General features: G+C 37.4%; 2 protein-coding genes and 1 pseudogene across 8 annotated transcripts; 2 read left to right on the forward strand and 1 right to left on the reverse strand.

The window, feature by feature from the left end:
* Nucleotides 1–7,282: 7,282 nt before the first annotated feature.
* On the forward strand, nt 7,283–9,500 carry LOC130749161 (protein SENSITIVITY TO RED LIGHT REDUCED 1). 6 transcript variants are annotated; one of them, XM_057602463.1, is made up of 3 exons: nt 7,283–7,463; nt 7,722–8,028; nt 8,536–9,500. In XM_057602463.1, the coding sequence occupies exon 3, from the start codon at nt 8,602–8,604 to the stop codon at nt 9,403–9,405; it is 804 nt and encodes a 267-aa protein (XP_057458446.1). In that variant the 5' UTR covers nt 7,283–7,463; nt 7,722–8,028; nt 8,536–8,601; the 3' UTR covers nt 9,406–9,500. The 6 variants fall into 6 exon arrangements, with proteins under 6 accessions (XP_057458446.1, XP_057458448.1, XP_057458445.1 ...); XM_057602465.1 differs by having other exon boundaries at nt 7,722–7,970; XM_057602462.1 differs by having other exon boundaries at nt 7,722–7,932.
* Nucleotides 9,501–13,794: 4,294 nt separating this feature from the next.
* On the reverse strand, nt 13,795–17,841 carry LOC130743643 (cation/H(+) antiporter 15-like; annotated as a pseudogene).
* A 2,575-nt stretch (nt 17,842–20,416) lies between these two features.
* LOC130748845 (uncharacterized protein At5g39865-like) lies at nt 20,417–22,269 on the forward strand. 2 transcript variants are annotated; one of them, XM_057602090.1, is made up of 3 exons: nt 20,417–20,610; nt 20,719–21,201; nt 21,554–22,269. In XM_057602090.1, the coding sequence occupies exons 2-3, from the start codon at nt 20,749–20,751 to the stop codon at nt 21,848–21,850; spliced, it is 750 nt and encodes a 249-aa protein (XP_057458073.1). In that variant the 5' UTR covers nt 20,417–20,610; nt 20,719–20,748; the 3' UTR covers nt 21,851–22,269. The 2 variants fall into 2 exon arrangements, with proteins under 2 accessions (XP_057458073.1, XP_057458072.1); XM_057602089.1 differs by having other exon boundaries at nt 20,417–21,201.
* The last annotated feature ends 1,645 nt before the right edge of the window (nt 22,270–23,914 follow it).

Genomic DNA, 23,914 nt, shown 5'->3' on the forward strand with positions numbered 1-23,914 from the left:
GGAGAATCTTCCGAACATGTCGCTTCGCCGACACATTCGCCGCTCCCCTTATGTTCCACGCCAGAACTGAGAAATCATTAAACTCAATCATGGAGATACAGTAGGGGGCGCACAAGAGGAGGGCAGCATCATCACTGACCTCCGGTCATCACGGTGCCATAAGGTGGGTGCTCCTTTGTGTTCATGTTAGTCACCGCCGAGTTCTGCAACTCCTGGAGCTCACACTGTGCAACTTCCATGTCCATGCTTTTGGCCTGAAACAGACTTCGAACCACATTTTGTGGTGTTCCACTCGCCGCTGGCGCACCACCGTTCTTAGGAACCGGGGTTGGAGAAGAGAAGACAATACCAACGTTGCTCCGGCGTCGTTTCAATGGAGTAAGGACTGGTGAAGTTTCTCCCGCGGAAAAGGAAAGAATGGAACCAGATGCCAAAGAATTATCACGCCCCAAAACTGCAGCACGTGATTTTGGCAGTTTCTCATTATGGACCTGCACTCCCTTATTTTTCTCCTTCTGATTTGTGCCACCGTTTTTATTATGCTGAGGTGGCTTTTTGAAATTCAAATTTGATTTGCCCTTGATTTTCTCCTTCCGTTTTTTCACCTCTGTCCAGCCGTCACACGGCTTCTCTTGCTGACCCGCGTTCACGTTACCAGCGTTAGGGTTTGGCTTCTCGTGCATGGGAGATTCCGACGTTGCTACCGCCGCCGGACGCCGCTGCACCGCAGGCTCTGCTGCTTGTGTACCTGCGCAATTACGGGTGAGATGCCCATAGCATCCACAATGATCACAGATCATGCGTAAGCCCTCAAACTCTACGCGAATCCACTGGTTTCTGAACCATATCCGTGTTGCGACAGGTTGGCTCAGATCAACCTCCACACACACCCGCGCATACCGGCCACGATGCATCGCCTTCGTGTTCACGTCAATCCTGATCGGTTTCCCCACCGAAGAAGCAAGAGCAAATAAGAAGCTCTCATCATAATATGCAAGGTTCAGCCCTAGGAATCGTGACCAGACCATAGTTTTCAAAGCCAGCGTCTCAGACGTGATAAAATCTGGGCTCCAAAGCGACACCGCCAAGCACCGATCAAATATCATCCATGGGCCACCGTTAAGAACCGTATCCTTATCATCTAGAAGATCAAACTTGACCATGTACACCCCATGATCAACGTCAATTATCTCAAAACCACCCTTTGGCTTCCATAGGGCTTTCAGCTTCTGTTTCATGAAATTATATCCCAGGTTTTTGCCAAGTACTTTGACCACCAGCGAATCCTTCCAAGCAGTGCTCAGGTTATCAATCACTGAATCAACTACAAACACCCTTGGAAGATGTTTCTTTCCCTCTTCAAACTCTACCCGAACCAGCTTGTTGGCAATGAGATCAACCCTCTCCCTTGCTAAGCCAGCCTCCTTCTCCACACGTCCAAGCACCATTTCTCTGAACGTTGGCCTGCGAGCATGTGCATCACCGCCCTCCTCCGGGGGCTTCTCCGGCGCCGCCATAACGGAAATCTCTCTCTCTCTCTCTCTCTCTCTCTGAGGAAGAAACAAATATAGTGTAAATATAAGAAAAAGCGCATAAATAAAACGCACAGAACTGTTGGAAGCTCTCTCTCTCTCTCTCTCTCTCTCTCTCTCTCTACAAATATAGTGTAAATATAAGAAAAAGCGCATAAATAAAACGCACAGAACTGTTGGAAGCTAAGCAGAGAAGAAATAAGAGAATGGCCAGAGACAGCCTCCTCACTCGTGTGGCAACCGGAGCCGCCGTTGGCGGTGCTATCGGAGGCGCCGTCGGTGAGATTTTACTCTCCTTCTTCCCTCTTTGATCTCGTAGCTAAACAGTGTTAGCTTAGTTGTTGCATCCTTTTCAATAAGCCAAACATGGTTCAACTTTCTTCTGTTCTTAGGTTTACACTGTTAAAATTTGGAATTTTTTGTTGCATGCAGGTGCTGTTTATGGGACTTATGATGCAATGCGGTTAAAGGTTGGTAATTAAACTTGTTCTTCTTTTTTTTCTTCAAATTTGTTGATTGTTTAAATAACTGAATTGGAAAAGGCTATGCCAAATTCTTGTAATTTGATTGGGGGTATAGAAAGTTATGGTGATAATGGTGTAGTATTATTGTTTGCCTTATTCGAATTTGAAATTCTCAGTGAATGGCGTTTGTTTAATTAGTTAAGACTAAAAATAATGTAATTATGTTTTGTATAAGGGTAGATTGCACAAGGTTATGTCTTCAGTTGTCATTATCATCATTGAGTAATCATATTGTAGTGGGTTTAGATTTCAGAAGCTAAATCACTAGGAAATCAAATTTATATCATATTGCAATTGTTGCAAGGTAAAGCAGAATATGGATTCTCATTATCGGTAATAACTCTTAGTACTTCAAGAAGTGGGTATTAATGCAACTTGAAATTTTTTAAATAAAATCAAGTCCCAGTGCACAAGCACCAGCCGTTGCGTGAGTACATTACTGCATTAGTATACAATGTATGTATAATCTAATAGCCAGGGGTTGAAGTTTTTCACTACAACTAGGGCCTAATATCACTGTCCCATAAATGGATAGTAATGTTTGATTTGTTCGTAAGGATTTGGGGAGAGGCATTGGGAAACAAAATTATTGGGAGAAAAAGAAAATAAGTGAGTGGATCCGTGTTGGCTCCAGCCATTAGGGGATGAGAACAGCTCACTTATCAGGGGCATTTAAAATAATGGGTTGTATGGGGGGGGGGGGGACCAGATGGGTGGATTGCGGGCTTTATATTAGCAGCTCTAGATGCAGCATCCCTCTATACCTTGCACTTTGTGAAGGAGGAAAACCCAGGATGTGGAGAGTTTATGGAAGAAGGGGAAATGAGATGGATGAAATGGCGAGTTAGTTATAACTAACCTTGGTGATAAGTAGAGGGTGTTTTTTGAGTGTAGTAACAGGTGGCACAGGGTTATTATGATTCTGTTACGATATGGAAATATACAGTACATGTGAATAGGATAGGTGAGGTATTCATCTTTCCATTTTGTTCAGTTCGAGAGGTGACGGGTGAGTGGCAAGAGCAAAATTCCGGTACTCCTGTAGTATGGAAAACTCGGTGCTCCTTCTCTCACATTCATACACATTCAGTTTTCTTCTATTTTAAATTTAAAAATCTTGAATAAAGGCAAAAACTAACCATTAATGGGACATGTGTCATTTTTTAGTAAGAGGAGCACATACTCGCAAGAGTATTGTAGATTTTTCCAGTTGGCAAGGGTCTGTCTTCTTCTGAGGAGCCATGGGCTCTGGACAGTCATAGTCTCATAGATCTTATGATTCTTCATCCTAATTCTATAGCTGATTTTCTGTCTGTTTTGTGTTTTACTAATCTGCTATCCTAACAGAATGTGAAGAATTTTGAATTTAAGATGAAATAGAAAAGTGCAATTTTCAACTGTAGTAGAGGTTTAAATCATGATACATAATTTGGGAGAGTATCAACTTGTGGGTGGAAAACTTGACATTAATAATCTTCCAGAAACCACTAACGAAGACCATGCTGCTCAAATAATTATGTTTTTCCTAACAAGTTTAATCTTCAGCATGGGTAGAAATTTTTCTATTTTCAATTTCATCATTCATCTGAGTTTTTTATTTTTGTATATTTGTGCTGGCTTTGAGGTATAAGATACCAGTATTATCTAATATAGTTTGCCACATAGCATATCCTATTTTTTAGAATATTCCCAATGTTTCCATCTTCATACATACATTTTATTTACCACAAAGACCATAATGTTCATGTCTCTTAGTCGTGAATATTGGGTTTCATAGAATATATATTTTTCTAATTTACTTAAATTGCAAAATATGTTCATAAACACGTTATTGTTTATCATCTTTGTTTACAATCTGGAAGAAAAGATATGGATAACACACTCATTGTTACCAAGTTAGTTATGTATGGTTTCTTCATTTATTTGTGGACATACTGTTATTCAAAATTTTGTTATGAGTTATGACTTCATTCTTTTAGTTTACTGTGGGAATATGAAGGATGCTATTGCTATGACTGTGTTCACTTGTTGTGGGTTTATGCGCTCAGTTATTTATCTTGTTATCTAGACAGTGCAGTGGCTTTTCTTTAGTATTCAGGTTCTTCAGGTGATATTCTGCTGAATATTGTAGCTTCCTTTTTTACACTACTCTAAGCTTTGATGTTGAAACCTTGCAGGTTCCCGGATTTCTCAAGATAAGGCACATTGGGCAGACCACTCTGGGAAGTGCAGCTGTATTTAGCTTGTTCCTTGCTGCAGGAACCTTGATACGTTCTCACTAGTCTGTATCACATTAGATTATGCAGTTATGGTAGACAGCAAAGAATTGCCCTGTCTCTGACATCACAGGATGTAACTTATCATTTGCAGAATTTAATCTCATTTTTTCTTACCTTCTCGTGTGTGTGTTGGATTTGTTTGTCCTGTGATAATAATTTCCTTCTCCACTTGAGAACTTTTCTGTGATAAAAAGAAAGTGGTTTTAATCATGTCTTCTTTTCTCACAAAAGTTTTAATCATGTAAAAAACGCGTGCTATTTTTTTGGTGACAATGAGGGGCAAGCCCCAAAACTAAACTAAGACAAGCCTAGGGACGGAAACTCCCGAGCTATCTCCCAACAAGAGGAGTGAACATCCTGGCGGGGAAGGGGGGCATTGAGAATTTGAATTTCAGGGTCAAAGGTGTGTCCATAATTCGCAATGAAGTCTACAATGCTATTGACTTCTCTTCTAGTATGAGAGAATTCCAGGGCCCAAGGTCTCGCTTTCCAGGCTGTGGCGTTAAGGACGAAGGACGCATAAGGGTGATTATCCTGGCAGCCTTCCAAGATGAGCTTGATTGCAGTTGATGAGTAACTTTCGATGATTACTCTAGGTAAATTGAGATCCCAAGCGAACTGGAGAGCCGAGAGGATGCCCTAGAACTCTGCAGTGAGGACATTTGAGGAGCTCAGATTGCGATAGAACCCTGTAATCCAACAGCCTGTGCTGTCACTGCAAACTCCTCTGCAGGCTGCTAAGTTATTTGGTCCTTTGACATAGTCATCAACATTTATCTTTTGCCAGCCAAGGGGGGGGGGACCAACCAATCAACATAGGAGCATACAAAGGCGGGATTGGGAGACCCATCCCTCGGGTTGGGGCCCAATCCCCATCCCTCGGGTTGGGGCACTGGAGCAAGCGGGGTCCGAGAGGTGATTTGCCATAAAGGTAACACCCTGAGGGTGGAAAGGTTGGCTATGGAAAACCAAGTTATTCCGGTGCTTCCATATACTCGGGAGAAGGTAGCCAAATAGCCTTGGCCAGGGGTTGCCACTAGAAGTAACATAGATATGGTTGATGTTGCTCCAGACCAAGGGGTTGAAATCTGAATTGAAGAAGGTGGAGTGCTGTGATTTTAATTGTAGCCAGATTGGCTTAACTTTGCTACAGTTCCTGAAGAGGTGAAAAACGCGTGCTATTGATGTACCACATGTTCATTCATTACGTTATGGAATGAGCTTCGTCAGGACATTCAATATTTCAACTGTAGGCAAATTTGGATGACTTTACTACCTTCTTTTCCTGTAATGAAATGAAGGTCGTACAAGTGATAGAGAGGAGAAGAGAGAAACAAGAGTTAGACAAGGAACTAGTTTTAATCTTGCGTCAAGCACAAATAAAATAAGAGTATTTTGTCTGCATATATCAGATCTTTTCATATTTCCTCTCTCGTTTTTTTAATACGCATATCACCTATTTAAGTTTTTTTTAATTCTAGTTACATTCTAATTTTTTTTTTCTAATTTGTTATGCTTTGAATCAATATACCAATTTATTTTAACCTTCCAAAATTTTTGAGTTATTTTCTAAATCAATCCTTTAAAACTATTTGATATCAACTTTTTATGGTATATTTGATATCATTTTGAACGTCAGATATTACTTTTATTTTTTTGTTTTATTATTAAAAAATAACCATAATCATTAAAAAAAACTTTTTCAGCAAACATCTTAAGAGTAAAAAAATCACAATTGACTTTTTTAAATTATTCTAATGTCATTAAAAACCATTAAAAGTCAAATTAATACAATAGTTATTTTTGAAAAAGTCACAATTGACTTTTGTTAATTATTCTAATGTCATTAATAACTATTAAATGTAATATTAATACATTAATTATTTTCAAAAATATGGAATTATATAATATTTTAAATTAATAAAAAAATCAAAAAATACAAATATGACATCATCTGCCTACTAATTAGGAGGCGTTTGGTACAAGGTTGAGAAATACATCCCCGGGAATAATATTCTTGGGATACTGATTGTTAGGATTTTGGATTCGCGGGAATATTTTTAAATTTTATTTAATTTAAAAATTTAAGATTCAAAAAATATGATGTAATTTATGAGTAGTGTGAAGTTACATTCACTTTCCCATAGGAATGCAAGATTCCTAACTTATTTCATGAGAATCAAATGATGAGAGTTATGGAAGTTATTCAATTCATGTAAATGTTTTATACCCGGACATTCAATTTCCAACCTTATAACAAACACGGGAATATGATTCCGTACCTTCACATTCCAGGGAATGTATTTCTCAACCTTGTACCAAACACCCTCTTATAGTATGAGAGATAAAACTTATGCAGAAAGAGATAGAATGAGGACGTGACACTTATCGGAGTTGCCACGTTTTAGTTTCGAAAATAGTATATAATATAATATAAGGATATGATAGAATATGATAAGATATGATGTAGGTATGTTGTTTGGTGCAATCATCCTTTTATATATAGCATTAGGTCAAGGCAAGCCCATAGATTATCTACCATAGCCCAAACACCTAGGTCGTGATCAAACTATTCGCAACAGTTTTTTAATTTTTGTTACATTAAAGGAGTTTACAATTATCATGACTTACAACTTCAATTTTCACTTAGATGCTAATCCACTTTTATCATGTGTTATTTATGAACATATCAAGATTCAAGCATGTTGATAAATTGCCATGGCAAAAAGGCTCCAAATTGTCCCCGTAGGATAACTCGAATGGTAGGAGTTGAGAGACATATAAGTTGGGTAGGGAGAGGTTTAAGAATCAATTCCTGATGGGTAAAATTTATCTTTTTCAATGTAAAAAAAAAGGCCCCAAATTGTATGGGGAAAAATAAACTGCAAGGGCCCATAGATTTTTATGGCCCAAGTCCATGTTTTATGCTCTAATCCCCCCAAAATCCCCAAATTCAGAATTGGAACCCTAATTCCAACCACTCTCACTCAATATCTCTCACCTTCACTCCTCCCATAGCTGCTGCCCAACCCACCTCCGACCACCGCTGCGTCCATTCCCGACCACCAGCAGCTGGGCGACCACTCTGGTCTCCGTCCACCGCGTTTCTGCTCCGATCATGCTCACAGGTGCCGTTTTCTCTGTTTTCTTTCTCATTTTTAGTGCTGCTGTGTTTTGCAATGGCAAGTGGAAGTAGTCAATGAGAGTATGAGACTGAATTTCTATCTATTGAAGTTTTGTATGAGATTTTGCTATTATATCTATGAAATTGAGCCTATATTTGATGATATAAGTTGTTACTAGTTAGGTATTGTATAATTGCATTGTGCAGGTTTTTTAATGTGTGTATGTATAAGTATAATTGATTTATGAATTTTTTTATTAAGGCGACCGCCATGACATCGAGCATAATTCTGTGGCGGTATTTTGGCTTTCCACCATGACCCGCCTCCGCAATTGATAACAACAAAGGAATGGAATGGTGTTTTAACATACAGAGCTTTATTATTGTTTCTTCTTTGTTTCTCATTAAATATATGAATTTTGCAGGTTCCTGAATGGAAATCAATTAACAGGTCCACTGCTTGAAGAGCTTGGGTATGTTCCAAACCTTGATAGAGTACAAATCGATCAGGGTAATATATCAGGACCTGTACCTACATATTTTGCAAACCTGAACAAGTAAAAGCACTTGTAAGATTCTTTTAAGATTAAAATGTAGTTTAAGAATGACCACTCTTGTTATTTTTATTTGAACTGAACCTTTTTCATTTCATTGATTTAGGACTTTCTTGGGTAAACTTGGTTTGAAAACTGGTTTCAAATTGGATTAAGTCCTATTTTGAACAAGAACCGGTTTTCAAATTGGATTATACCAGTTGACTTTAGAAATTCCTTCATATTGAGATTTTGTAATATTTCTATTCCCACAACATGTTGATTTTATTGTGATTTCCCACTAAGCTTAAGGCTCAACTGTGGTTTATAATAATAGTTGGATAAGAAAGTTTTAGAAAGAGATGCATATACATAATATCTTTGTCTTTGCCTACTGGAGTAATCTGCTTTCACTATTTTTATCTGCATCTTGGGACTAGTGTATTGGGACTAGTTACTAGGGATATGGATTCAGTTAAGTGTTTCTTTCGTATGACTACTAAGCATGGAAAGCTCAACACTAACACCGTGTTTCTTATACAGAATTTGCCATTGTATTGTGGTTGAAGCAGTATATCTAAGAAAAGTAAAGAGAAATATTGTATCCAAATGGCAGCTTCAGCAAGTGAAGACTGGACAGTTGTTTTACCCCGTCGTGTCAGACAAAGAGGAAAAGCTACCAAAGTTGAAATTTTTGAAGAAAAACAAGAATCATGGGCTCCAACAGATTCTCAGACAGATCCAATCGGAGAAGCAGCATTAGTGCAGAAAATGGAAAGAAGTATAAGTAGGATTGGGAGCTCTCAGTTCTATCATACTTTCATAGATCAAATCCAAACATCAGCTTTTGATTATTTCCATAGGGTGTTGGGCTCAGAGACAAAGATGCCAATGGTCTTTTATGGCATTGGAAGCATTGAATTGTATGAGCCCCCTCAATTGCAACTTAGCCTTGCAATATTGATGAAAAGAGATTTCAGTTGGATTGGAAACATCGAGGTATTTGATCCTATTATTTCTGTAACCGAGTCTCGGGTTTTGGAAGCTCTTGGTTGTTCTGTCATGTCCATAAACGAACACGGGAGGAGGGAGGCTCTAAGCCCAACAATGTTCTTCATGCCTCACTGTGAAGCAGAGTTGTATAACAACCTACTTCAGGCAAATTGGAAACTGAATAACTTGAAGAACATGGTATTATTTGGCAACAGCTTTGAAGAGTATGAGCAGCATGCGTCAATATGCAAGTACTCTCCTATTATTAACTCAATGGGTCATGTCTTGGCTGCCCGAAGATTCACAAAAGAATTTAGAATCGAAACTATTTCAGATGATTATTATAATGCATTCCATGATTCAAGTTGGCATTTTTTCAGCCCTGTCCTTGAGTCAGATCTGCAATTTATCAATTCTTGATGGATGTTATTTGATAAGCCTACATTTATTTAAGGGATGTATTCCCATATCAAAATTTTGTTGTATTATTGATCAAGAAAATGTTGTAACTGTTACTCTCATGTCTTTATCCCCCCCCCCCCCCCCCAAATATTCTGAAGAATTGTTTCTCTGATGAGATTTGTGTCTTGGGTTTAATGTGAAAGTGTGTGAAATGAGTTGGGTTGTCATTTGCTTTAGAGCCCTCTTCAATCTCCGTATTTATCTGGCTGATTTGAAAGAACAAGTATTGTTTTTGTTGAACGGGATGACGCTCATAATTTGCTCAGGTTCTAAATGAAAGAGTGCTAAATGTTTGCTCTTACTAATAAGGTTCAACACAACAAAGCACATAGCTGAATATTGAAACAATTTTGGATATTTGTTAATAAGATTTAAAAGCACTTTGTTAATAAGATTTGCACATAGGGAGCCACCTAGGTCATGCCCTAATGGAGGTAGGAAACCCTTAAGACCTAGCAGCTCTAGTGTATAGATGAACATAAGGATTACAAGAGGTCTTTCTCCCTTTTATAGGGATGAGAGTGTAAACCTGTATACATGGATTTGGGCTCTAATGCTAAAAGGCTCATACAAATATGACCCGCCAACGTCGCCTAAGCCTATATAGAGCGCATAGATCGCCAACGTGACGTAAATGATACATGAACCGCCAACTGATGCGGGTAATACATAAACACATGAACTCTCACTGGCACGGGGACTGCATAAAGGGCGTGGAACCGCTTATAAGATGACCAGGTGACAATGTCTCTCGCCAATCTCACCTCGCCATCGCTCCTCACAGTGTCTTTATGGATCAAGTTGCTTCCTTGGCGGGTCCCCTATTATGGCGAGGGGGCTCGACCAATCCAAAATCAAAATTAATAATGTTAGTTATTTAAAAAAAAGAGTTTAATGGATATGCACTGTCGGTGTAAATCAGTTTTACACTGACAACCAATCACAACATCTCACGTAAGAGGAATAATAAATTTGATTTTAAATTTTAATTAAAATAAAAATATATTTTATGATGTGGCGGAATTCAATTGGATAACTGTGTAAAATCTGTTTACACTGATGGTGCACATCCCTTTAATTCTTAAAAGAACATATTTACTTTGAAAATAGTAAATAAAAACAAAATAGGAAATAAAAATACACTAATTATTTGACTAGCCAATCAAGGATCAATAGAGTCAACAATATGTCAAGCTATAAAAAGGGGAAAATCAATATTAATTTTACATTTGAAATTCAAATTTCATTTATTATATAATTTTTTTGCAATCTAATTAATAATAGATTGGTTTTAAAATGGGAATGGTGAGCAAAGAAATATTTACAAATCAGATAAAAATTTATTTTCTTAATTTAAAACATCATTATTAGTTTTATTTTAATTTTTTCAAAAAACATATTTTTATATTCTAAATGAAATAGATATTGAATTTTTTAAATTTACAGCATCAATTCGGTCTTCATTTCAAGAAGATGTTGGGTCCGGAGAGAAAGTTAGCATGGATATATCTGCATAGAAGCTAGTCTTAGTCTTCTTGAGGATTTGTGTATGGAAATTAAATAGGCTGATCTGTAGGCATATCAGAGGCTTTTGCGGGTGAGTTTTCTTGGAAGAGCATGTTTTGTATAAAGGATGAAGAAGGTCAAGCTCTATAGGGAGTGGTAAAACATGGTGTATTAGATGCATGCATGGTATTTTTTTTCCATGTGTTTTTGTGGGCTATCAACATGTTTTACATTATTGGATGCAGTGCAGGGTGTGTTTTGCGTTTTGGCATAATCTGTCCTAATTGGGTTTTGGTGATTATGGGGATGTGAGGATTTTTGTGCAAGGTTCTTTGGGGACAGGTTATGCCACGTGACACACTTTTTTCTTTTTTGTTACAAGAAATGGTAGAACGGAGAGAAAACACCTCCAAACTACCGGGCAGGGCGCCAATGACATGCTGGGGAGGCCAACAGAGGTCCACTCCTAGAAGGAGCGTCGGGGGATCTCCCCGAGGAGGGTTGCCCACCAACTGGGATTTTACTGACCCCAGGGAGATTCGAACCCTCGACCTTTGGGAGGTGAGAGCTAAACCCGGAACCTGAAGCCAGTTGTGCCAACCCATGTTGGCCGTGACACACTCAAAGACGTGAAGTTTCTTTCCGAAACAAGAGTTGCAATTACAATAATTTTTTAATCTCTATTTAATGCATAAAAAATCCAAAACATAATAATTAGAATAAAATATCCTCCAAAATAAAAATTATCTATCCAATAATATTTTTAACCGTCATTTAATGCATAAAATAGTCAAATGCTTGATTAAAAAAATAATTAAAAAAACAAGATTAATATCAAACCTAGATTATTAGAACCATTCTTAAACATTTTTTGAACTTACCATTCTTAAACATTGAAATATAAAATAATAATTTTAAAGAAAACATATAAACTTTGGAAATAGTAAATAAAGACGAAATATAATCAATAATATGTCAAGCTATATAAGGGGAAAATTCAATGTTAATATTACATTTGAAATTCAAATTTTATTTGTTATACAATTTTTTTACAGTCTAATTAATATTATATTGGTTTTAAAATGGGTATGATATGCAAATAATGTTGATTTTTAAAAATTTGCAACATGATTATTTGTGTTATTTTGATTTTTTCAAAGAATATATTATTATTTTTTAAATGAAATAGATATTGAATTTTTAAAATTTACAGCATCAGTATCAGTATTTTTTCCTCGAAAAAATATTTTTATTTTGTAACGTTAGTAAACGTGAGGGACGAAAATTGCTAATAAATTTTGTTAAGGATCAAAATCACACATTTAATTAAAGTGGGGGACTAAAAGTGCAGTTATTGGTGTTTTTATTCTAATTTGTCTCCTGTTAAAGTGGGGGACTAAATTTAATTAAAGTGGGGGACTAAATTTTGTTAAGGACCAAAATCACACATAGCTTTCATTAGTATATTCATTCAAAATTGGTGTTTTTATTCTAACTTGTCTCCTGTTGCATATCATTCAAAATTGGTGTTTTTATGGCGAACATCTTCCAAAAAAGTTCAAACAACGCAAATCGTGTTCTGCAATGTTCTTATGTATTAACCTTTTTCTTCTTCCTTCCATTTTTAATGATTTTTTTTCTTTTCTTCTTGCAACGATTTGAGCATCGTTTCCTTCGTTCTGCAAGGTAAGTGTTTTCATTTTCATGCATTTTTTTATTAGACATATAGTTCTTCCTCCCACATTTCAACTTTAATCTTAACCAAACGTTTATCGTTCTTCTACTCCATTATACTTACTTTCATCTTCTTCCATACCCACCAAATTTCTTTGTCTTCACTTTTTTTTTCTTGAAATAGTTCTGGTGTCACTTTGTTCGTTAACCCTTTACAAGGTAAAGACTTCCACCTTCTTCCACTTTCGAATCACTATATTTTTCTTCCCTTCCTTACTTTTTTATTTTTAATATTTTAGTGTTTCATCTTTATCTCTTTCACCTATTTTATGTGTCATCATATGATTCTTCTGATTTAATGTCTTTCATTCTATTCACATTTTATTTCTATTTTATTAAAATTTTAGAATTCTCCACAACCAGGATACCTCGCAAGTTCATCACTGGTTTTATCATCTTTTTTTCACTCTAATTTAGCATGTATAATTGTGCTTATTGTTCGTTTCAGGTTTCAATTTCTGCAAACAAATCTTGTGTGTGTTTTTTTAGTCAATTTTAATTAGTGCAATATTCTTTATATTTGATTTTAAAAATATTTTTTCATCTCCATGCTATTTAATGAAATCTTATTTCACTTCACTTCTAAGAAGCAATGGATAGGAAGATTCAACAACTCACAAAGCTACTTCAGCATCGAGATTAATACGATCAATAACATCAAAGACATTTACTTTCTCTTCGAAATTATGTACCTTATAATTTGGATGGCTTATTCAACTACTAAAATATATTTTTTATTTTAAAATTTAAAAAATATGATAAATAATAAATTCCTAATAAACACTTCAAATTTTAAATTTGATAGGACCATGTTTTTTAAATGCTAAAAAATATTAAATCTGATTTAAAAAGTCAATATTATGAAAAATAAAAACACACATATATATATATTTGAAAGATATAAAAAATTATTACCCTTATTTTGTTCGAACCCAATAAATTCAAATTTGAAGAATAAAAATAATCAAAAAAAATTAAATGATGTTATAAATTCACCAAAAATTTAAGTAATTCAGGAAACATAATAAGCAAACAAAGCTGGTCTTTTTTATGGTATACACATCTTAAATCCTTAACAACTGTTATTGACCTGTTCTCACTTCAAGGTTATTGGTCACAAGGTTGGGGCCGTTTTTTAAAAACCATTCCTCCGTAACTATACTGCTCCACAACCAGCACAAATGAACGTGAACTGAAATTCTTTGACGCAATAATATCCCCTATAACTCCAAGTTATGAGCAATTACACCACTCCAATAAATTCAAGAACACATGATATTTGCTACAATTCCCTTGTCCAACTATGTATAAATCGCAACCATTGTTTTCTATCTCATTTAGGACTGTGTTGATATCACCAATAGAATGTACATCAATCTCTGAGTAGGATATATAATCATCACTCATGTTCGCTGCCTTGAGTCTGAATGAACTCACATACTCATCATCCAACTCTTTCTGCTGCTCAATGTCCATCACATAAGATAATAACCGTTGCGCTTCAGGGTAACTTTTAGTATCCACCTCTGCCAGTTCATCAAGAAATAGGAATCGAACCACCGTTAGCGTGACTCCTGCCTGCTCCGCCATCCTCCGCGCAATAGACAAGGCTTCACGGTCATAAGGACCATCAACAAATATCATGAGAATTTGGAAGTTCTTTTTCGGTAACTTCCCAGCACCGCGATCAACAAAGATTCCCACATAACAAGGTGCACCATGCATTACCACTTGATTTATATCTCTATATGCATGACTAGTTGTTTCTAACACCCCTTCTGAAGTTAATTGTTTGTGGAATGGAAGGAGAATTAGGCTTGTGTGTTTGTTCATCAAGAATTAGGAATCGAACCACCGTTAGCGTGACTTTTGCCTGCCCCGCCATCCTCCGCGCAATAGCGAAGGCTTCACGGTCATGAGGACCACCAACAAAAATCATGAGAATTTGGAAGTTCTTTTTTGGTAAAATCCCAACACCGCGATCAACAAAGATTCCCACAGAACAAGGTGCATCATGCATTACAATTTGATTTATATCTCTATATGCATAATTAGTTGTTTCTAACACCCCTTATGAAGTTAATTGTTTGTGGAATGGAAGGAGAATTAGGCTTGTGTGTTTCTCATTTCCTGTGTTGTGTATGTCCTTATAAATGGTGTCGTAGGCTGACAAGACACTTGAGGTATTGACTTTTGCTGCATCATGTTTCTCTCCGAATTCTTCGAATATGCTAGTAATATTATCTAACTCTGTATGTGTTGTGGTCAGGTTTTGCACTCCGTTATGGCTACTAGGCTTCTCCATGTGAGTCATAAGCGCAACACCGCGTTTGGTAAATTCAACAAAGTAGAATGCAAAAACTTATATTGAGGAAACTCTTGTGTCATTCAACAAGGTAAGCTGATCATGCCGGTGGCTTGGTGCGTATTATGGACACACGCCATAATTCAAAGCTCCACATCATCTCTTAGCTTTTGTACAATTTTTAGCTTGTTCTGCTCAAATCTCTTTTTGGGCTTGTAGATGATGTTTATGATTGGAGAAGCCACTACAATCATTAGGAGAAAAGCAGAGGTAAAAAAAAGAACTCGAGTAAGGATATGTTTGGAAACCACAATGAAACAAAATCCATTTCCTTTAATTTTGTTCACCATGATTTTGGATTCACGATAGTTACAAACATGTTTACAAACATGTACTAAATAGTATGACTAAAATAAATCAGTACCCCTATATCCCAAGAAATGTTTAGCATGATCAGTGTCATGACACCCTTGGTATTTAGAATCATGCCCAAGGCTAAACCTTCTTGGTTTCGCATGCCGAAGAAGAAACCAGTCAACATAATGCTTAAAATCTATGAAACACATAGTAAGAGTACAACTAGCAATGTCAAGTGCCAATTTTTGCTGATTAAAAATATTTGATAATGTGAGTCTCAATCCAGTTCCATCGAAGTAGGTCGGTGCAAGAAACCCAGTACCAAAATCATCTGAAACTGGCATCACCATGTCAGAAAATTTCCCATGAGGTAGAATGAGTCCATACACAAAAGCCCCAACAATCCCATAGTATATACAAGTTTTTTAGTTCCTCTGTAAAATGATGAAATATGATTGAAAATCTGTGTAACATTTTTAATTAAAAAATAAACAAACCTAGTACTGGAAAGCTCCTGCTATGTGCCGAGGTATACGGAGAGGCTGGATCCACAGATTTAATGTAGCCCAGCCTCAATTTTGCAAGGGGAAAAAGCCTCAGCGCATGAGTTGTGTCTCCTTCAAGTTTGTTCGAAACAGTTCAGGGACACATTGGCTTCCTCCTGAGGTACTGGGACACATTGGTCTGGTCTACTACTCATTCCTTAGTGGTTTGGAGATGAACTTAAATACCATTCTACAAGCAAATAAGAAGGCAAAAAGCACCGCCATTGTCGGGATCGCCTTTCCCATGGCGATGGCACCGACCTTATACAATATGCATCGAAAAGTTTATATGGGAATTGCTTCGAACAAACTTGAAGGAGACACAACTCATGCGCCGAGGCTTTTTCCCCTTGCCAAATTAAGGTTGGCCTACATTAAATCCACGAGGTGCATCCAGTCTCTCCCTATACCTCGGCATAGAGCGGGAGCTTTCCAGTAGTAGGTTTGTTTCTTTTTTAATTAAAAATGTTACACGGGTTTTCAATCATATTTCATCATTTGATAAGGGAATTAAAAAACTTGTATATACTTACAGAGATTTGGGAAAGTAGACGAGGTAGCAAAGGGGTTTATAGATAAAGTAGAAAACACGAGACAAGAATGCAGTGAAGCAAATTTGAAAGGCGAGAACAAGAAGCTCTGATTTTACAACATTATCAATTTGCCAGATTCAATTGGGATGAAGCATAGATACATTGTAACATGCAGGTCCTGCGAAATCCCCTATAGTTTCCGTCGTCCTTTTGATTTTCTCCCTATACTATTCGACGTGTGAATTTCAATTTTGGTTCTACTATGGTTGTTCCTGGTTTTGAAACCTATGATTTCTGACTCACAATGATCTAAGTTTATTGTTGTCTTGTTTGGTTGTACGATGGCAAAAACAATCCTCGTTCTGGAGAAAATTTATATGTATGTTTGAGATGGCATGTACCTTAATTATTGGCTGTAACTTTCTATTAGTGGTTATGTTCCTCTATTCTTGTGGAATAATAACAAAGTTATACAATTGTCATTTCTAACACATTTATCGGGTCAACCTAAAGAAATATGACAGAATTTAAACATGAGAGGATTTTGATCCCAAGATGCACACGCAATGTAAACTATTTAAATTTATTATATAATTAAAACATTGTATTATTTTTTGTTAAAATAATAAAATTGCGAAGAAAATATTGATGTATTAGTCCATCAGGTTCTAATTAAAAAAACCTTTTGGGCGAGTTTATTTCAAGTTTTAGAATAGTATCCTGAGAAATAATGTTTCTAACCAGAAATGACTTTTGACTTTAAATTTAGGTAAAATGAAGAATATTTTTTTGTTAGTATATACTATTTTCATAAGGTTTTTAAAAATTATTTAATTAAAAATAGAAAATTTGTGGTACAAGGAGTGTTTGTGGAAAACAATTTTCATATTTTCATTCTATGAAAATGCTAAGATTCTCTCTCTTTGATGTAGCACCTCATTTCTCGATGGTCACTTTAATAACCTTTTCAAAAAACATGAGTGAATTTTTGTGGAAACTTTAACCTTTTCAAAGCATAAATGATAAACACAATAAAAGAAGAAATAACTGAAATAATCATTTTATTAATTAAAAAATAGTTGAGTACATCCATTTTATTAAACATAAAGGAAAATAATGCCTTAGCCTTTCCCGAGTCGATCAACACACGATGGCTTCAAAGAAGTTGTAAGGCCCTAGAAAAGAAAAATAAGCTCGACCTTTCACCAACCCCAAAATACAAACTCCACACTCGCCCACCCGACTCAAAGTCCTCTGGCCTTTTACGCTCATCAATAGCATCCTGGACCAGGGTCTTCATCCTGCACTCCTGCCTATTCCAGAACTTGTCGAACAGACTAAGAACCTCGTCTGGGTAGTCCTCATCATAAGCCTCCTCAGTAGTAGGGGTTGTAGCAGTAGCCTCAGTAGTCATGGGCTCTGGCTATGCCGGCGAGTATAATGGTGAATCTAGGCCTGGAGTGTACCCTGGCGACCCTGGGGTATACTCTGGTGATAGGGGAGAATACTCTCGAATGTCGGAAGAATCCACCTCCATTAAAGGAGACATCGTTGCATCCTCTACAGGTGGGGCGACCTGTGGAGAGGTATAGGGCATCCTCAGCTCTCCTCTGTAGCCTATGACCTCCTACATGTGTCCTTCCTTGGTATAAGTTATCTCCATGATAAGACCTCTATATACATACCGTCCGCGAGAGTGGTCTATCTCCCACGCGGCGTCGAACTGAGCATCAGGTATTGCGAGGCTCCTCTTCTGGTGATCCATCTAGGCGTTAAGCGCCCTAAACATCACACAAGCAAACAAGCAAGAGCCAACTTCTAGAAGACAAGCACTACATGTATAGTCAAATAAGGTATCTACCCTAGCATTCACATGTAAAACCCTAATCTAACATCCACAATTAATGGGAACTATATCATAGTTCTAAGTTTAGTTAGTCAATGTCGTGCAGATGCATGCAGACGCTTTGGATATTCACATCTCCAATCCTCCCTAGAAAGGCAAGACATAATATGACTCCACGATCGGGGTTGACTCCCAGCCAACAAACCACTGTCCCAAAGCTCCACAATCGGGGTTAGCCGTCACTAACGAGTGCCACTTCACATTTTTTTCCTCGTTCAGGTCCTCCCCAGTCCCGAACCTCGCCGCCGACTATCCCTATCCAGAACACCAATCATGGCCACAAAGCCCTATCCAGGACACTTGGTAAAAGCTCATGTCGTGCAGGGTAGTTATCATCACAAGGTTCCCCGCCTTACATGTTAACAACTTGAACATCATCATATTTATCAAAGTATAACTTGCATGCATATCATATCAAAGTATAACTTGCATTCTTGGGTCATAAATCACAGTCACTATTTATAATTAATTTTGAATTTAATAATATTTTAAAATATGAAATAGAAGATTGAATAACTATGTAACCACAAGGGGTGACACAAGTGGTAAATGTGTATTTCCTTAAGGGATTTCGCCTAGGCTCCTAGCCCGGTTCGATCCCCTCTGAGGTAAAAAATAATACATTTGTGCCCAGGAACATCACTACCGTATCCCGATGCCTCTTGTGCTTTCTGCAATAATCATGTGGAATCAGGCTTTCATTTGCTATTTTCATGTCCCTTTATACTGAGTATTTAGCATGGCTGTCTACAATGGTTGGGATGCCCATTTTTTCAGGCCAATTCTGCTTGTGAGTCGTGATCACTTGTATCAATTCAGGTTTGGTATAAATAATTCGCAGCAGCGCTTGTCTCGTTCGATTTGGTTGGCTGTCATTTGATTCGTGTGGTTGGCTCAGAATGACACTGTGTTTTGAGGAGGCTCTGCAAATTTGGAGGCTGTCTTAGAGCTTGTTAAGCGTCGATCGTGGCAATGGATCAAGGCGAATGTGCGGAACTTTTGTTACTCATCTGCTGATTGGTTCTCTAATCCCCTTCATTGCATTCTTGGGTCATAGAGGTTTTTGTGTGATTTCCATTCTGCATTGTGAATCCTGTACCCTTGTGTCTGGTTTTGGCGTTGGATTTCGTCAGCTGGGTTGAAGGCTTGGTGTGTGTTTAGTGGTGTGCCTGCAGAGTTCTTTTGATTGTTTGAAGTGACCCGTGTGGAAGGTTATTGGGACTGTATTAACTTGCAGTTAATTTGGTCGACCATGGCTCAAGCTTTTCCCATTACATGGTGAAGATATTATGCTGTTTTGCTGGCAAAGGTGGAGATTGATAGTTGCTGTTACTATCACTTTGTGGGAATTTCCTCCAATGTGCAGATGGAGATTATTAAATTAGTGCTTTGGTTTTTGTCTATTTGTGCTGTTGCTTGGTCTCTTCGGGGTGCTATTTTCGCTTTATAAACTATAAATTATGTATTCTTTTTCCTTCCCTAGTTTTTCCCAAAGGGTTTTTAGTAAGATTTTAATGAAGAATTTGTTTGTAAAGTCTTGCCTCCTAGGGTTGTTCTTGTTCTTTTGAGATGTATTTTCTTTGCTGTTTTTTTCTTCTTTTTATCTTAGGTTGAGGTACCTATTGTACTTCTTTCCAATATATCTTTTGACTTATAAAAAAAAACATTTCCAAATTTTTTATTTCCATATATCATTGATCTTTATTTCTAATTTAAAAGACAAAAAAAACCACATCATTTACATTCACTTAACTAATTGAATAATGTTATGTTAACATCTTATTTCCACTTTCACCTTAAGTAAAAAGAAGAGAAAAAAGTGAAATGACTGATACATAATTTGTAATTTAACAAAAAATGCAATAAGAGATAGGAAGAAAAAATCGGTCGAAATAAGATTTTAGTGAAAATTAGATGTTTTAATTTTCTCCCCACCTAGAGGAAGTACAAAAATCAATAAATGAAAAAAATTCATTTCCACACAATGTTTTATTAATTTTTCCCCATCCTAACAAAATCTATTATTTCCATTTTATTTCATTTTCCTTTCTTCTTTTGTCTCTGTACTAATCCTTTCCCATTCTTGTCTCTTTTTCAAAGCTAACTACAAAACCAACAGAAAAAGCCACCTTCTTGTTCAACCCAACACACAACACACAACAACAAAATCTCTCCACAAATACAACTAAGCCAACAAAAAAATAAACCACCGCAAGTTTCACCTCCTCCGCCGCACCGGAGTTCATAACCACCGTCAGCCACCGCGTCTTTCACAAGGTGAGAAAGAACAAACCATAGAGCTCGATCTCGATTATCAATTTCGCAAGTAAAATTCGTGGAAGAAACCCTAGAAAAGATTGAAACTCTTGGATTCTTTGTGAACAGAGTCAACACCAGAGGTTGAAATCTTCAAAGATGTCGTTCCCGTTCTTCAACCGTTCGAACACGGTTCACTCGTCGGCGGCAGCGGCGGAACCGTCGCGGAAGCCCTACGACCATCTTCTGGACCGGTCCGGTTCGCTGAGCCGATTCTACGGTTCGGTGGAATCGGTGAAGTCTGCAGGAAGCTCGATCCGTGGAAGGATGGTGAAGAAGCTCTGCAACCTGTTTGAGTCGCCGAGTTCGAAACCATCGGAACCGAAGAAGGTGGAACCGCTGCCTTGTTCGAAATTGGGCTCGGATTCTTCTTGCACGCTGTTCCGGTTGGCTGGTGCCGAGGACCGAATTGTGGTGTATTTGACGAGCCTGCGCGGGATTCGGAGGACCTATGAGGATTGTAGCGCGGTGAGGATGATCCTGAAGGGGTTTAGGGTTTGGGTTGACGAACGCGACGTGTCGATGGATTGTGCTTATCGAAAGGAATTGCAGGTAGCCTTTAATTTAACTTACATTCTATTTTGATTTTTGATCAAGGTTTTGTATTGTGAATATGATTGTATTTGTAGTTAAGTCACATTTTTTGATATTGTGGAAATTGGTAGATGAATGTCTTATAGCTTGTTTGAATACGAGCTTATTTGAGCTTATCTGTTAGGAAATGTGATAATCTCGAATGAGTGCTCCTTGATTTTTATCCGAACGGGCGGATAGTAGAAGCCACGAACTTTGATGTTGTGGCCTCAACTTCAATTTAAGACCATGATTTTAATTATGAAGTTAGTAAAATGTATCATTTGGATTTTGTGTCTTGTTTAAGTTTATGTACCAAATGCTATTGCAGAGTGTGATGGGGGAGCAGAACGTGGCGCTGCCTCAGGTGTTTGTGAGGGGCAAGTACATTGGTGGTGCTGAGGTGATTAAGCATCTCTTTGAAAGTGGTGAGTTGAGGAGGGTTCTTGAAGGGTTCCCCAAGGTGAAGCCTGGGTTTGTTTGCGAGGGTTGCGGGGACGCGAGGTTCGTGCCTTGTGAGAATTGCAGTGGGAGTAGGAAGGTGTTTGATGAGGATGAAGGGTTGTTGAAGAGGTGCTTGGAGTGCAACGAGAATGGACTCGTAAGGTGTCCCGGTTGCTGTTCCTGAAGGCTTTCATGGGGATCATGAAGCGCGTGGGTCGGGGTAGGGTTCGGCTGAGGATTCAGAGCACTCTTTGAATTATGGTTGGATTTGAGGTGATGATGGTGTTTTGCGACTTGAACTGCGTTTTGTTTTTGTTCAAGAGCGTGCCTTTTTAAGGTTTCAAAACACCCTTTGAAATTATGGGTTGGATTTGAGGTGATGATGGTGTTTTTGCGCCTTGAACAGGGTTTTGTTTTGTTCAAGAGCGTGCCTTTTAATGCATAACTCTGCTAATGAGAATGTGTATATGTATCAATGTATGTAAATACATAGTGATGTGTAACAGTGTAAGCAGTTGCAAATATTGGTCATTGTAGTATATGATGACAATGGGGATGCTTAAATCCCTTTTTCTATTATCTAATCTAATGTTGTGTTTCCAATTTCTTTTTGTACAACATCGAATTGTATTTGATAGCACATGTATACTTGTATAGTGATCACATGACAAGAAGTGAAAGATTTAGATGTCCTATTTCCGTGGTATTTTTAGCATATTTTTTAGCATTCAGAAGCTTCCCAAATTAATTAATGGTGAGTGTGATGTGATGGCATTTTGATTTACCCTGCTCTTGTTTGTCCAATTGATACAAGCATGAAGTTCAATTTTAACAGAATGTCCGGGTAAGCTTAACTATGGAATAATAGTGGGCTTTAAGCCCTCTACAATAGCAAAAAAATAAACTATGGAATAATAGTTTCGCATTTTCTTAATTATCTGAGGTAGCTGTCAACAAATATTATTAGTATTATTATTATTATTATATCCGGTAGTTTGGACGGAAAATGTTCTCTCTTTTTTTTGGTCAAGGAAAATGTTCTCTTGACTATGGATGTTTGTCAAGGAAATGAATGATATTTGAAGAGAGTTATGATATATTATATACACTCATCTCCACTCATTTTCCACCTTCTTTTCTATCTATTTCTCTTTTCTTTATCAATCAAATCACCTATCACATCTTCACTTTCTCTCTCTTTTCTTCATATCTCTCTCTTCCTCCACCTTTCCACACCTCAAAAATGAGGTGTGAAGATATAATTATTCTTTAGATAGAGATGTAGAAATAGAAGTGAGAGAAATGTGAGATACGATAGGAACAAAAGAGAAAGATAAAAGGAAAAACTGAGTGAAAATGAGATGTAAGAAAAACTTAATATGAATATATCAAAGTTTGGTTTAGACTATCAAAGGATCTGATTGATGAGTGTTTTAAGACTCTTTGTCTTCACATTTGTAAGTGTAGAAATTGATCTTCCACTCTTATAATTAATTTTAGGGAGTTTAGATATTCTTTTAACCTAATTACAGCTATAAAAATCAATTCTATGTAGTATCTTTTGCAATGTATATAATCAATTTTGGGTCAAATCTGAAGATCTTGTTGGGTCGGTGGGCCAGCATCCTGCCTGTTGGATAGCGTTCGAAACAGGACGCTGGTTGCTACGCTATAAAGAAATAACGTTACGCTTTCACTAACATCAATTGGTTTTGGCGTAGTGGTAAGCGTGTGGTCCAAAAAGTGGTATCAGAGCTGGGGGGATTGTTGGGCCAGTAGGCCAACATCCTGCCTGCTGTACAACGTTTGAAACAGGGCGCTAGCTGCTACGCTATAAGGAAATAGCGTTGCGCCCTCACTAACACCAATTGATTTTGGCATAGTGATAAGCACATGATACAAAAGATCTTACTAAATCGACTTACAAAATCAATTTCTTTTGGTTATAAATACAGTAAAAAATAAACAACTTCATTTTCAACACTCAACTTAATTAATTTTACCAAAAAGGCAATGATAATCAAAACATGCATTTGCTTCGTGAAGTGCGGTATAGTCCCTTAACCATGAGGTCAGGGCCTCAGGGATTCAATCCTTGATCGCCTATTGGGGTGAATTACGTTTCGTGGTCAGTGGTTAGTCACTTACCGCTTCCTTTGGACACTGAGGTTGCCCAAGGTGAACTGATCTAACCAGAAACCGCTTAAATTGAGGTTTTTTTAATGAATCGGGTGGTCCGGTCCCTGGG

Source organism: Lotus japonicus, chromosome 3 (genome assembly GCF_012489685.1).
Source record: "Lotus japonicus ecotype B-129 chromosome 3, LjGifu_v1.2".
NCBI classification, from domain to species: Eukaryota; Viridiplantae; Streptophyta; class Magnoliopsida; order Fabales; family Fabaceae; genus Lotus; species Lotus japonicus.

What these genes read in the sequence shown, in the direction of transcription:
- LOC130749161 (XM_057602463.1), top strand. Translation starts at nt 8,602, where the DNA reads ATGGCAGCTTCAGCAAGTGAAGACTGGACAGTTGTTTTACCCCGTCGT.
- LOC130748845 (XM_057602089.1), top strand. Translation starts at nt 20,749, where the DNA reads ATGTCGTTCCCGTTCTTCAACCGTTCGAACACGGTTCACTCGTCGGCG. An exon ending in CTTATCGAAAGGAATTGCAG is followed by an intron (nt 21,202 to 21,553) that starts GTAGCCTTTAAT and finishes ATGCTATTGCAG; the next exon opens with AGTGTGATGGGGGAGCAGAA.